Source organism: Camponotus floridanus, unplaced genomic scaffold (genome assembly GCF_003227725.1).
Source record: "Camponotus floridanus strain SB8 unplaced genomic scaffold, Cflo_v7.5 scaffold38, whole genome shotgun sequence".
Classification (NCBI taxonomy): Eukaryota; Metazoa; Arthropoda; class Insecta; order Hymenoptera; family Formicidae; genus Camponotus; species Camponotus floridanus.
Genome location: NW_020229525.1, coordinates 1,567,167 through 1,582,514, shown reverse-complemented (window position 1 = coordinate 1,582,514; position 15,348 = coordinate 1,567,167). Strand labels below are relative to the sequence as shown.

At 35.6% G+C, this 15,348-nt stretch overlaps 1 protein-coding gene across 2 annotated transcripts in view; it reads right to left on the bottom strand.

Annotated features, from left to right (window-relative positions):
* LOC105257737 (zinc finger protein 845) overlaps nt 1–15,348 on the bottom strand; it is a 43,188-nt gene that overhangs the window by 13,279 nt on the left and 14,561 nt on the right. Inside the window, exons 3-6 of one of the 2 annotated variants that reach the window (XM_011268568.3) lie at nt 14,903–15,187; nt 14,123–14,440; nt 13,309–13,913; nt 12,640–13,122 (exon numbers count right to left, since the gene is read on the bottom strand). In XM_011268568.3, the coding sequence (XP_011266870.1) occupies nt 12,640–13,122; nt 13,309–13,913; nt 14,123–14,440; nt 14,903–15,187 (1,691 nt within the window). The remainder of the gene's footprint in view (nt 1–12,639; nt 13,123–13,308; nt 13,914–14,122; nt 14,441–14,902; nt 15,188–15,348) is intronic. The other variant, XM_020029512.2, reaches the window with a different exon arrangement.

The window sequence follows — 15,348 nt, the reverse complement described above, 5'->3', positions numbered from 1 at the left end:
ACCTATACAATTAATGATGAAGCACATGTTAAAAAGAATAAAAGTTTCTTTTTAACGCAAAGTATTGAAAAATTTATAAATATTTCTGAAAATTATTCTTTACCTCTTGGCAATTGAAAATAGAAACTTGAAAGTATAAATTATACGATAGAAAATATATATATAATTTCACCGCTTATTTTTAATTAATTGAAAAGTACCTCGGCGCATTCGATCACGCGCGCACATTCTCCGTTTCCCTCTTCCTACGCATACACAACATACACATATGCGAAGAGAAAGATTCTGAAAAAAATGTAAACGGAGATACTGAAAAAAACGAAAATGGCGAAAGTTGTTCGTAACGTTGAAGCGAAAATTCGCCTGAAATTAATATCAGGTAGCTAAGTATATAGTAGCTCCGCTAGAAAGATTGGCTCAATCGGGATTGCTCGTCGGTTTATAGTAATCGCGGGCAGATACAGCGCGAGGAGAGTCAGACAGGATATGTATATAGTGACGTATAGGTTAATACAGCTCTTTCCTTCGATCGCTCTGGGATGGGAATGGCAGAGAGCCACGGTTCCGAAGCGATCGTGTACTATGCGAGAGGAGAGATGCGGATGGGAGCGAGCGAGCACGGGCATTAATTAAAAAGGTTGCGCATTAAAATGATTTGTTTTAATTGGCTGAACGCGCTGAGGTATTTATGGCCTCGCGGTCCTTCGCTCGATCTGTCGGTCTGCGGCCTCTACAACGAACGACCCCGCGTCTTCTTCTTCTTCTTCTTCTTTTCCTACTACTTCTTCTTCTTCTTCTTCTTCTTCTTCTCCTCCTCTTCATCCTCCGGCCCCTTTTCCCTCACCCGGCCCCTTGCGGCCCCTCTTTCCCTCCCTTTTCGTCTCTCTACGTCTCCCTGGCCTTTAAGTCCACGCTCTAGTCCCCTCCGCCCCTGACCTCTTCGATTATCTCGAAATCGGACGATCGTTCATCCGGACCGACACGAGAGCTAAAAGGTGATTCTCTTCTGGCGCGCGGAGAACCGAGGGCGATTCATAAATATCCGGCCGCGACAAGTGGATCTTTATTACTGCGAATGATTTATGCATGACTTCGCCGTATTGTTCGACTTCAACTCGTGTGTCACTGACATATTCTCGCGTTTAGAACCACGCCGTGTCATCGTTTTATACTTTACTTTTAGCTTTGTCCGCACAATTTCGGTGAACTGGACAAAACTCGAATGACGAGGTATAAATCAGATGTTGCAAATAGATAAAATTAAATAATTAATGCCAAGTTCTCGCAACTGTATCCTCGAGGATACATTTTCTTATACATAAAACACTTTTGCTGTTGCATTTTTCTTCAATGTTTTACAAATATCGTTTTACAAATATATAAATTCAAACGACAGCTAACATAATTAAATTATTGTCATCTTTTTGTTCTAATTTCAACTTTTTACACGATATACAAATTTTTTTAAGGAAATTGTCCTTTCATTGATGATAAAGTGTAAAAAAATAAAAAACTGATTAGTTTTTAATATTTTTTACAGTCATGGTGGAAAAATTGTAAACTTTAGTGTAAATGTAAAAAATAAAAGTTTAAAATATTCCGTAATATTATTTGTATTCTGGAATTTTGTGAAAGGTAGAAGAATGCACGGCAAATAAATATATAAAAATAGTAAAAACAATATAAAAGCGAGTATCATTATTACGCGGAGAATTTAAATTAATGACACCATTGTTAATATTCATTACGAGAAAACCGTAAAAATATAATAAAAACATAATATGTGATAAAAAACGAGATAAAAGTCATGCGTATACTCGCAATTACGCGTTTGCGTGCAATGTATTATAATCTCCCTCTATTTTCCGTAACGAGAAAGTCAGGAAAAAAAGAGTATCGATGGAATCTAATGAGCGAGAAGGTAGATCCCGATGGCTCTACATCGAGCTCGTACTTCGCCATGATCAAGATCAGCTCTCGACGAGAAGAAAGATACGACAGGGGAACGAGAAGGAGAAGAAAAGAGCGGAGATATCGGCGAAGGAGAAAGACAAATGCAGGTGCAACCTGCACCGGTGCAGGACGGACGTACGGACGTACGAGCAGACGAAGGTGGGATTGAGTTATGACAGCGTTTGCTCCAGGGGGCCGGCTCTGGACCCGGCGAAGCGGATATTCTTCTTATTCTTTATTTCTTCGTCTGCGGCCCCGCCGTAGGAACCGTCGGCCATGCATCACCTTCGGTTCACTCCGGTCCGGCCTCCTCTTCGGCATCGTTGCACGACCACACCGCCATCACGGTCCATCACGATCCCACCTTAGCCATCGTCCTGGCTGGAATCGTCGATTCCACCCACCTCAGCAGGTCGAGAGTGTTCAGCCAGCTTCAAGTATTTACGTTTCATGCATCGTTCGCATCTCGTCTCCTCCTCCTCCTCCTCCTCCTCCTCCTCCTCCTCCTCCTCCTCCTCCTCCTCCTCCTCCATCTCCTTCTCCTTCTTTTCCCTTTCTCTCTTCTTCTTTTTCTCTTTGTCATTCTTTATAATCGAATAAAATGATCTAGACGACTCTCTGCATTAATTGTATCTCAATAATGTCCTGTAAAGCTTTAATCTTTGGCATTTCTTTCTTTCGAGATTTAGCAACTGGACTATAATAATATTTTAAGATATTTGATTGAAAAAAAATTCCGAAAGAGTGCCAAATGTTGTAATGAGTATAAAATTTTTCACAAAAAATTTATGCACGCGTTTATTTGAAATAAAAGTATAAAAACATTATCTGTACACTTTTTTCGCATATTAAAAATGTCGACTACATAGTTTCATATATTCTATATAATTGTCATCGTATAATATAAATAATTTTAAAAATGTATAATATAGGACTTTATATATTATCTATTTTTTAATCTTTACTTTATTTTCAAATTGGATTTTTGTAAATTTTAATTAAAATTTAAAAATAATTACATTTATCTTAATACTTTTCTTATTTTCAATTATATCGATTCATTTCGGTATATTTGGATTATATCGAAAAGATTGCCAATATATATCATAATTTTACTTTCAATTGATAATTTTTTTACCAAGAGTTATCAAGCGTACATTGATTTCGTCACTTTCGCTACCATCTCGCCGCAAAACCGGTTTGTTCAATGATTCATAGGTGTTATTGTATGTTGACTTTACGTAAAAGTAAAACTGAGAAACATAAATTGATCGATCGAGATTATCGATTTCTGGAATTTATAAAAACAGAAAGCTAAATCTCTCTTACATAGGTAAGATTAAGTAAACTAGCACAAAACGCTCAATCATTTTGAATTAAAAATGAAATATGTAATAAATTATTTTATAAAATAATCTCAATTACTAATTGTAATAATTTATATTATATATCATTAACTTTTTATATATATATTACTTATAATAAAATAAAAAAAAGGATAAAAAAAATTATTTTATAAAATAATTTTTTTTTATATTTTCCTATTTTATTATACATAAGTATTGTGCAAGTAAAAATAGATGATACGAATAGGAAATAAGTATCGATTCCGTAATAATGACTGGATAATAGCACAATTCTAAATTCTTATTATTTGATAGAATAGAGAATATGCCTGCCGTGCAATTATAATCACAACTAATTGCAAAAATTCGTGTCTTAAAGAATACGATACCCCCAATCGCAAATCACAATAAGTTGTGTCGTTCATGGGCGCATGCTACTCCCACCGAAAGTAGGTTTCATTAGCGCACACGTGACCGCGCGTTGGAATAACTCGGAATTAACGCGAGTCTCCCAATCAAAGACGGCCCCGCCGGAACAAACAAAACGGGACTTCGTTCTCGGCAATCCCTCGGGAAAGCGGTTGGTTAGCAAGCTGGCATTGGCGCGCTGATGCTGAAAGTCGAGGCAAGAGCGTCTCTCCAGTCTCGCCGCGTCAGGAAGATTAGGGGTTTGTGCGAGCGGTGTATGTAGCGGGGATAGAGACAGACCGGGAATGGAAAGGGGTGGGAAGGCAAAACGGAAGGGTGGTTAACGCTTCGCAGTCGGGGCTCAGAATAAACAACAATATTATAACGCGAGCTTAATTGCGCCGGAGGGCTCGGTAACGGGCGCATAAATCGGAGTAGTGAGCGCGCACCCGCGCACCAACTACCCTTATCCTATCTCTCTCCTTTTTCCTCGATGCTGTTCTCTCTCTCTTTCTCTCTCTCATTCTCTTTCCGTTACCGTCTCTCTATCTGTTGCCGCACAACCGCCTGCACCCCGCTGCCGTGTTCCAGGGACACGTAACAGTCCTCCACGAGCCGTCTTCGGAGTAGGATTCATTTACAATAAACATGTCCCCCGCTAATTTCGTTGGTGGAAAAGGAGATACCTCCGGAAGAGAAGAGCGTCTTAAGTACGATATACGTTGATGTTTTTCGCCGTCTTGTTTCGAAAAGACAATCGTCTTTATAAGAATCCTGACTGAATCCCAATCCAGTCCATAATTTTCGTTGTCAAAGCTATCGATGATGGCTATCAATTTACACTCGATTATCATACTCCATTCTCATTTATCGATATACTCGCGGTTAACTGTTGTCTCTCTATTTGGCGTTTCAGAAAAATCGTTAATTAACGCTTCAATTTGTTCAATCATTTTGATACGTTTTCCCAATGATCCAATTACAACGATGAGAAAGAAAAGAGAACATTCTACATCGATAATTAATAAATTACAATTTAAAATTTGTTTGAAAATTTGTGAAAACTTTATGCTTATTACACGCAACAATATTCTTCCAATTAGCTACAAATGATTGCAGGAAAAAGATATGATAATTTTGATTTATAATAATATACATAATTGTTAAGTTATTATAGTCTAACAATAAGTTGTCTTAATATGCATAAAGATACCTTTTGTCGAAAGAATAAATATAAAAAATCAGTATCATCATATCTTATATACAAAAAGCCCACTTGACTGCAAGTGCTATTACAAATTGTAAAGTAGAATTTGATCGTGTATATTAATTATATACATTACATTTTGTTGATATTTTTGTTTTTATTTTTCTTTCGCATTTTAATTATGTAATATATCGTATGTCGGTCCTTACAATATGGCATTCTTATGAAGGACTTTCCAACAGTAAGCCACGTTTTGTAACCATTCCCGCGTGCGGATTCCACGACGAAATGTCTCGCAGTGGTAGCCGAAAAATTTGGACGCACGAGGAAAGCCGGCGCTTGTGGCTTGGCGATGTTTCAGCCAACCATGGGTAAATGTACGAGAAGAAGGCTGAAGAGGAAAAGATGAAAAAAAAAAGAATAGAAAACGTAGAGGGTTAAAATAATATAGAGTGCACGCGCGCGCATAGAAAGGCCCGAATTATTGTTTTCGAAGCTGTGAATGTAATTGTTATTCAACATCTATAACTCTAATTTAATTAAGCGTGACATAATAATAAAATATGCAAGATGTCATTTTTTACAAATTTATATACATGTAAATTAAACATTTATGTATATATAAATTAAAAATATATTTTCAAAAAGATTTCGCAAGAGACATGTATAAGAAAAAATAATCAAAAATTTAAAAATTGAACTAATAATAATAAAGATGATGATAAAGTAATATTATCGGTTTATATTATATCGTAATGAGATAAATGTGGCGATATAAGGTGAAGATAATTGCGTATATGGTTAAAAATTTTCATTGATACTACATAGCATACGCTATCCGTTATTATCAATAATACACGATGTAAATTCTTCAATTAACATCGTTAGAACCACCGAGCGAGTAGAAAACGACAGTCTGAATTCACGTGTGTCGCTTGCTATTTTATCCCACTATCCCGAAAATATTTTCGATTGCGCACTCTTTTTACGATTCCCAGGAGCCTCCGTACCCATTGTGTCCAATGGATAATCCAGCGACGGAAAGAAAGATAAAGAGCTGGGTACAGCGATGCAGTCAGAGGGCCGGGAAAGAAGGGAAGCGAGTAGAGAAAAAGAAAGAGAAAAAGAGAAAGGGCGACGGGAGACGCGGGGGTATCGCACCAGACGCAGACGGGCAGAGAGGAGAAGGGCCACGTTAGAAGAGAGAGGACACTGCGGAGAAAGGTAGAGAGAATGAAAAGAGAATGAGAGGTGGCGGTAGCACGCGGGATAGGAGGAAGGCAGAAGAGGGAGAGGGGAGGGGGAGGGGGAAGAAGGGGGAGGGTTAGGATAGTTAGCGGCCGGCGGCTATATGTACGCGTCCTCGACCGCAGGCCTGTTTTATTTTATGAATCGCAATATTTCACGCGACAACTGTACTCGCGGGGCGGCCACCACTAAACTGTCTGCATATACGGGGCCGCGTGCTTACCGCGTGCTACACCATACGTACGACGCATCACCACCCTACTGCACCACCATCGCGTCGCAACCACCACTGCCGCCGTCGCCGTCGCCGTCGCCGTCGCCACCACGTGAACGGCGTACATGTGTGCGACATACTCTCTATTCGTACAACATAAAAGCCTAAAAAATGTCTAAACAATGGCCGAGAAATTGGAATGTAATTTTTAATATTTCTTCCTCTTTTTAGATTTACGTACATATATACATGTAATATATGATTACGTATACACATATCCGTCTATTTTTTCATAAATAATTCATAAAATTTATAAAAATTTAAGTATTAGAGAGAAAGAGAGAGATCGAGAGAGTTGAAAATTAAATTTCGACGATAAGAACTTGTAAAAAATATTTATAATACATACGCAAATATTATTCAATTTATTTTATAAAATTCAGATTATTCAAATTGGCGCAGTTTTGATCACGTTTTGAGTCTCTGGATGTACTGTGATGGATGTACAATCCATAATATATACAAGAGAGAAACGTTTTACCGATGCCTCTAAATGCCACAAATGCGACATATGTCGCATTGTTTTGATACGGAAAGAAAACGAAAATCTTAAATTGTTTTCTTCCTTTTTCCACATGTGAATCTTCGAATAAACCTTCTCTCGTCGAAATACTCTTGCACGAACAGTTCTATATGTTAGATTATGCCTACAGAATAATTCATAAAAGCGACATTGCGCGTTAAATGATGCTCGGTGAAAAAAAAATCATCAAAAGCTGGCATATGTGAATCTATATCTTAATGTTAGATGAACGTCACCTCCTCACTAATCTTTCACTAAAATACTGTAAATAATAAAAGAGATGGAATCGATTAATATAAAATATTACTTTTAATATAAAATATTATTTTTCGAGTTTTAAACATGAAATTATTAAATTATAAAATATGATAATAATTTTTTTAAGTCACATTGGCTAATTAAAAACAAAAAAAATGTAATTAATTATCAAATTTTTGTCGAATATAGTCAAGTCAAATAAAACAGAGGGAATAAATCACACGTTATAATTGCAAATGTAAAAATTGCAAATAAGTTAATATAAACTGTGACATTGTATTTAGATTCTAAATACAATTAAAATCGAATAGTAAACAAATATGAAACATAATATCAAATTTTGATTAAAGAAAGATTGTTTTCTATTGGCTAAAAAAATACGTAGGTGAAAAAGAGCATAAAACACCTCATAAATATTATGGATTTCGAGTATTATGGATTTTTAGTAATTGTAATTTGACTTTTCAAATCGGAGGAATGAGCATTGTACCTTGCGATCATATTTTTCCTTGGAATCCTGTCGTCCGACAGGATATCAACGAATGGTGAGGTTACGCCGATCTCACTCAGCATGCCTATCTATGCGTTGTTTACCTGAGCAGATACGGAGGAGGTGGACGTGCCATTACTGCTACAGAAGATAAAAGATAGGCGCGCACCAGGCCGCGGTCCATATATATAAATACCTCTGGGGATCTCTCGCGTATACATCGTGAGTCCGTGGAAGAGAGGGTTGTCGGAGGTTGGATAGGACCGAGAGCGAACAGGGGAAGGAGGACGAAGGATGCAGGGGTGGACGAAGGAGCGAAACGTATGGTCAGTAGCAGTATGTAACATACTATCTTGAATATGCGCATACATCGCGAGCCGGCCACGGCTTATTTTTTTTTTTCTGAGAATCGGTTAGGAGGCGATCGAGTGCGCGGGAGCTGCCCGTCTCTCCGCGTAATTACCTTCCTTCTTTCCTTCTTTCTTTCTTTCTGAATTCCCCTCGTTCGCCATTCGGAGCGCGACTCGACGTCGTGCTCCTTTTCTGCCCCACACGCTCGCCGCCATCGTCACGTTCACCCCGACATCTTTTATTCCCGCGCTGCGTCGACCTTGCATACGCGACTACGCGAGCACGCGTCTTGTTTTACAGGTAACGAACCTCGCGAAAAGAAAGAGAATACTATGCTAACGTTCCAAAGTAAAAATCCGAACGATCGTAAGATACTGGATGCTGGATTGTGAATTAATTCAATTATTCATAACTGTCAAATCACAAAATGGCAAGATCTGTTAATAGCATGACAATTCAAATTATGTTAAAAAGATTATACTGCTGTTAAAAAGATTATACTGCTGTTAAAAAGATTATACTGCTGTTAAAAATATTATACTGCTGAAATATAAAATTTCTGAAAAGAGATAAATTATTACGTGTGGATAAACATTTAACAAAATTTAGATAAAATTTAAAAATTATTTTAAGTTTAACATGTTATGTATAAGAGAGAAAAATCTGGAGATATGATCATCTAAAATACTATTATTGTACATAAAAAGAGTTTGGCTTCATTTTATTATTTTATGTAAGTAAACTGAAAGAAAAAGAAAGAGAGAAATGCGGCATCTTTCTCTGCTAGGCAACTTGTGCGATAAATTGCCAAAAAATACTTTATCGATAGTTCTAATTATATTTTCATCCAATAAAATTATTATTTTATTTGCTCCTCTCTTGACACATAATGAATTTGATTAAAGTTTATTTAAATAATATAATCAGGATATATAATATATCGGTATACCTCGATTGTATATATATATATATATATATATATATATATATATATTGTATATATATATTGTATATATATATTGTATATATATATATTGTATATATATATATATTGTATATATATATATATATATATATATACTATATATATATATATACACCGATATATTATATATTGATTATATTATTTAAGTAAACTTTAATCAAATTCATTATGTGTCAAGAGAGAAGCAAATAAAATGATCATTTTTGGATGAAAATAAATAAATATATATATATATATATATATATATATATATATATATCATGTACATATTCTTGGAATCGCTTAACGTACAATTCAAGTTCCTTTTTTCATATAATTGGTTTCTTTTTTACCTTTTCTTTCTTTCTTCAAGCCTTCACTTTCGATTCATTACAATTTTTTTATCTCCAGCAGGATTGACCTAGCTAATACGATTTGCATACTTTTTTCTTTTCTTGATGTTCTACACAAAAAAGAATCTTCTGCAATAAAATCTTGCTGCATATTTTCGAATATTCAAATTTCCAAAAATCTTTAGAATAGAAAAAGAGAAGCTACTTCAATAATTAGAAAAAAAATCTAAAATAAAAATACGAGAAGAGAAATATTAAAATTTTCGAACTTGTCCATAAAGATAAAAATTAAAGTCGGCAGTAAGGTCAAAGTGCAAAACTTCTTACATTATGCCTAAATAAATTTTCCTTTTGTCATCATTACATTTCTTATAACTTATTACGCAGGACGTTACTCTTTCACGGACACGCTTCATCTTAAAGTTATCGAACGAACTTGCCAACTGGCCCTTGTAAAAGATGACGCATATACTCCCCCTTTGCTGCTCTTCCCTCCCTTTTCTATTACAAGGCAAAGTGGAAACAACAAGTGAAGGTAGTGAGAGTTCTAATCAAGGTAGCTTGCTGGAACTTCTAACTCCTTTCGCGTGGAACAGGATGTCGAGTTCCAGGTACGTCGATCTCGCGTTCCAAGCTACAGTAAGCTAAGCCCTAAGGAAGATTATAGGATGTCTGCATAGAGATGGTCCGAGTTTGCACGGAAGTGATACCGAGAGTCTTGTCGAGATGAGGATGGAGAGTGATTTTCGAGTATAAGCTGAGCGAGATCGTAAAATTAGTCGATTAAATAATTTGAAGACTCGTTGAAACTTTATAAAACTAGTTTTGATTTTCTTGAAACACTGCGCGCCATTTATAAGCTGCCTGTGTTATAAGCTGCCTGTGTTATATATAGAAAATAAAATTCTCTGTGATAAGATTATTTATATTTTTATAACTTTTTTGTGTAGTAAAATAAAATTATTATATAATAGTATCTGGAATGATGTCGATCAGAAAACAAAAAAAATTTTGATATAATATAATAAATTTGAAAATTTATCAATTTTCCTAAATGAAACGAATATGAAACGAGCGGGAAGCTTTATTAGAAAACAAAGCATCGAAAAAGGAAAAAGATGTTAGCATGTCGAAATATAAAATTAAAGAATGACCAAACGATCGAACGTAACCCTTCGAAATGGTCGGAATCGTGGCATTAAACGAAACCCTCATGACTCGAAGTGCATGTTGAGACTTTTGCCCGGTCGTTCAGCTTCGAAGTCGTTTGGATAGGAGAATGAGACGATGACTGTGTAACAGAAGATAATGCGTATATAGTGAGAACTCCAAAGAGATAGCAAAGGCAGGGAAAAGACAAGAAGAGAGAAGACCGAGGTGTTAACATTTGCTTTATAGCAACTGTTCTACGAGCAATGGTTTAATACTTATGTCGACGCGCACAGCGCTCGAGTCGTCCGACTTATACACAAACACCATTGCAGCAGCCATAGAGGCGCTCATCTGCATACGTTAATAAAGGAACATGTGGTACATATTCGTCGTAATGCTTGTTAAATATAATACGTTGGCAATACCGTGGATACATGTGTATTTTTCGTAATCAGAAAATATATGTCATTGATAAAAAAATTACATTATAATTTTGTATGAGAAAAATACATCTCGATTCATCGTAAACTCATAATAGATTACATTCCTGTATGATAAATATGAAATGTTCTGAAATGTTATATGAGAGAAATGTTTTATCGTATGAATATAATGAATATCAATTGACGAATATATCAATTGATCATAGAAGTTATTGACTATAGGAGTTCTAGAAATTTTCTATTCGATAATCAATTAATACCAATAAATTTTTTACTCTTATGTGAATGTGATATTTATCGTATTCATCGAAGATGATCAATAAATAATTTAAGAATAAGCAAAATTATTTTCTTTAGAATAGAGTTTTCATATCGAAACTATCAATAACTTGAGTTATATTTGAGAAATGTATTTTTGTTTTTTGCCAAAAATATATATAACACATATACACAATAAAATATAAGATCGTCAAAATCTGTCTGCCAATTTATGTATATATTTTAATTATTCAAATGTTGAAATGATGTATATATTTTAATTGATCAAATGTTGAACCATAGAAATATATGCCTATTTTCGCGTGTTATATAATCGAGGCCTGTATTAAATAGTGAAATGATTGGTGTATACACATACACACACACACACACACACACACACACACACACACACACACACACACACACACACACACACACACACACACACACATTGTTATGAGATGTTAATATGATGCCTGTTATTGGGCTAGAGCATGTATGCCTCTTCCTTTTTCCCCTCTTTTTCTCTCTTTCCAGTTTGCGACGTCTTATGGTCGCATCGCTTCTTTTCTCTAGCGTGTTTTCGATCCGCTCTACCTAGTCTCCTCCATTGGGCCACGCTCCTTTATTTTATAGTTATGCAGCGAGGACACTTTTACTACGACCACGCGAACATTTCGCGGTTCCAGCTCGCAGCGAATGCTTTTATTGCCGAGAACGTTTTTGCATCTTCTCCCTTCCCTCCCAACCTCCAGAATACGATCCTTTATTTATTACAAAGCGGTCACGTTGCAGAAAGAACGTGTGTGCAACGGATCAAATAAGAATAAATCGATGAGAAAGTCAAATTAAGTAATATTTAAATCTATTTAATGAGAAAGTCAAAATAAGTAATATTTAAATCTATTTTGATTGAATTCAAATCAATCTAAACAATAAAAGATTCCATCCTACATAAAAAGATTATTTTGTATAAAATGTAATTCTTGTATTTGCATCGTTTTCGAATCTCACAAATATATATTTAAGATTAACGTAATGCAATTATGTTTGATTAATAATGCAGATTACTGTTATTGTTTTTTTTTTCATTTCTATTTTAAAGTTGCACATCAATATTTGTCTTATTAAACATTTTAATGAAAAAGGAGAATGAAAAATTATATAAATATCATACAAGATAGAAATTTATACGGACAATTTTAGAATTTAGAATAACAATAATAGACAAATTTAGAATTTAGAATAACATTATATGTAACATAATGGCATTGAAGTTAATAAACGAAAGAGGTAAATATCTTATTAACAAATTACTCTTGTTTCATAAGTAACAAGTTACTTATGAAACAAGAAACATAGTAATTTTAATAATAACAATTATATTGGATTAGAATCTGCTACTTACTTTGTGTAAAAACCTTCTTTGCACTCTGAACAGATGAAACTTCGCCGACGGCCAGTTTCGTCCAGGGATCCCGATGACGAGGAAGCGCATATCTTCTGATGCGCGACGAGATCCCCTCTTCTCGAGAATGAGATTGAACACTTGACGCAGGGAAAGGGCTTCTCTCCAGTATGCTGTCTGATGTGATTCCGTAGCGTAACTTTCGCAAAAGGCTTCTTACAAATCGGGCATTGATATTTCGGTGATAACTTGCTCGAACTAGATATTCCTTTGTCAGTTGAAACTGCACCAGCATGGAGAGCTTCATGAAAGATGAATTCTCCTTGAGAATCCGTCGAGAAGTTGCAATCATTGCATTTCCATTCTTTTTTCACATCTATTCTTTCAATCATATTTGATTTATTGTCTGTGGTACAATTATTTTCTCGCGTATGTCTAGTGACGTCTTGAGAGAGAGCAAATTGCATGCCACATCGAGGACATCTATTCAAAAAAAATTATAGAATATATACAAATATATAAACATTATATCTAATGCCATAATTATGAACTTTTTTAACAGTTTAGAGTATTTAAAAATATTGTAAAGAGTTAAAAACAATAACTGTTACTTTATTTTACACGGGATAACTATAGAAATTATATGTGTGCAATAATTTGTTAAATTACCTGTGACAAAGTTGCGGATGATTCTGGAGAAGATGACTTTTGTGCGCTGTAAGATTTGACTGCTTTTCGCCGCAGTGAGGACACTTTCGCGTCACGGTTTCCAATAGTCCTTCCTGAATCTTGCGTGCTCTTACAATCTCTTTATGACTAGGAGTTCTCCGATGTATTACTGCTTCTTGGGCGGTGATGAAATTCATCGAGCAGAACGAGCAGAAATATGGCGCCGGCTGCGAGGCCTCTGCGACTTCGTCCTCTTCTTTATCCTTAGTGATATGACAGGTTAATTGATGACGTTGAAGCGCAACCAAGGACCGGACAATTTGGGGACACAAATCACATTTGATACATTGCTGATATTCATCTGATGCGGTATAACTTGCATCGTGACCGGTCTCTTTGGCGTGCAATCGTAGTTGGAAATTGTATCGAAATTGTCGATTGCAACTACCGCAAAATAATGCTCGCTGACGACTAATTACTATCGGCACCGAGCCATTCATCATCGACACCACGTCACGATGACTCGTACTCAAAAGATGAGACTCCATCGTCTCGCTGTCTTCGCACCAAAAATCACATGGAGTGCATCTGCATCTACCGCCACTCTGAGAAGAAAGAAAGAAAGAAAGAAGAAGAATTATAAAAGTCCTTTGAGTATGCAAATGTCAATCAGATCTAATTAATAACTTTTTTTATTTTATATTTAGTAATTGTAGTGAAAAATACATTCAAGGTATCAAGACCATGTACATGATTTCGAAAAAAAAATAAATGTACAAATTTTTCACGCTTGCAACAATTGGCGATAACTTACACGTTCTAAAGTCTTGATGTGAAGATCAGAACGCCAATGAAGTAGGAACGTTTCCTCGGTGTTGCAATAAAAACGACAAGGAGCACATTGGAAAGGGCACTGTCGTACCACATTCGCTATATTATCCAGGAGGAAGCGACGTGCGTTTGGACTGCAAGGATTCACTCCTGCCACACGGCAATGGTAATGGGAAAGCAAATGTTTACCCATCTGAAGTCTCTTCACACGCGCGTGGCACATCTCACATGAGAGAACTACCTTGTCTCTTCGACGTAGACCTTTCTTAACTTCCTTTTGCTCGGGCACTTCTTTCGTCTTCTAATAATACAATATAAATTAATCAGATCGTATCGTTTGTGTTAAGAGTTTAAAAAAAATTATCCGTCAATCTATCTGCATCTTTTACTTATCAGAAAACATTTATATATGTATATATTAATTAATTTTTGAAACATATTTCTCCGCTCTTGTATGTGATTTTAATAAAGGTAAAAGATAATTTCATAAAAAAACGGACAAAATTTTCTTAAACTTCTCATGCATATAAAGATTAAAAATAGAGATATAAAAATAAAGATATAAAAAATACTTACAAAAATAACAATAGATAGGACAATAAAAAATTAACAAAAGTATGTACACTAAAAGGAACGAAGAAAATATATATATATATATATATATATATATATATATGTATATATATATGTATGTATGTGTGTATGTGCTAGTTTTAATCATGTGTGTGTTATAACATGTTATTATATATATACATATATATACCGTTGTAAACGAAGCCTGCCTACGAGTGGACATTCTTTTGCTCGTGCGCAACTTTATTCTGCGCGGTAAATGAAGATCGCCGTCGATCTCTTTAATGCTCCTTTTGGCGTGCAAAGCAGAGAGTATATGCCTGTTGTAGACCAATCGTGAGGCAAGCTTCCTGCCGCAAGGAATGCACCAATATCCCGATTCGATATCCGTTCGTGCACCCGGTACCCATTTCCCTCGCGTATGTCCTGGCGGCGGCTGTCCGGATGCGTTCTTGCTCTCGTATTCCTCGATCTTCTAAAACGTAACGATCGATGTCTCTTTGTCCAACAAGTCATTATTGCTCGCAACAAAGATTGCTCGGGCTCATCCTCATCTCAAACTATATATTATATTTATATTGATGAGAAAATCAGATATGCTGGGTGATATCAAGGAAAGAATAAAAATAAGGATGA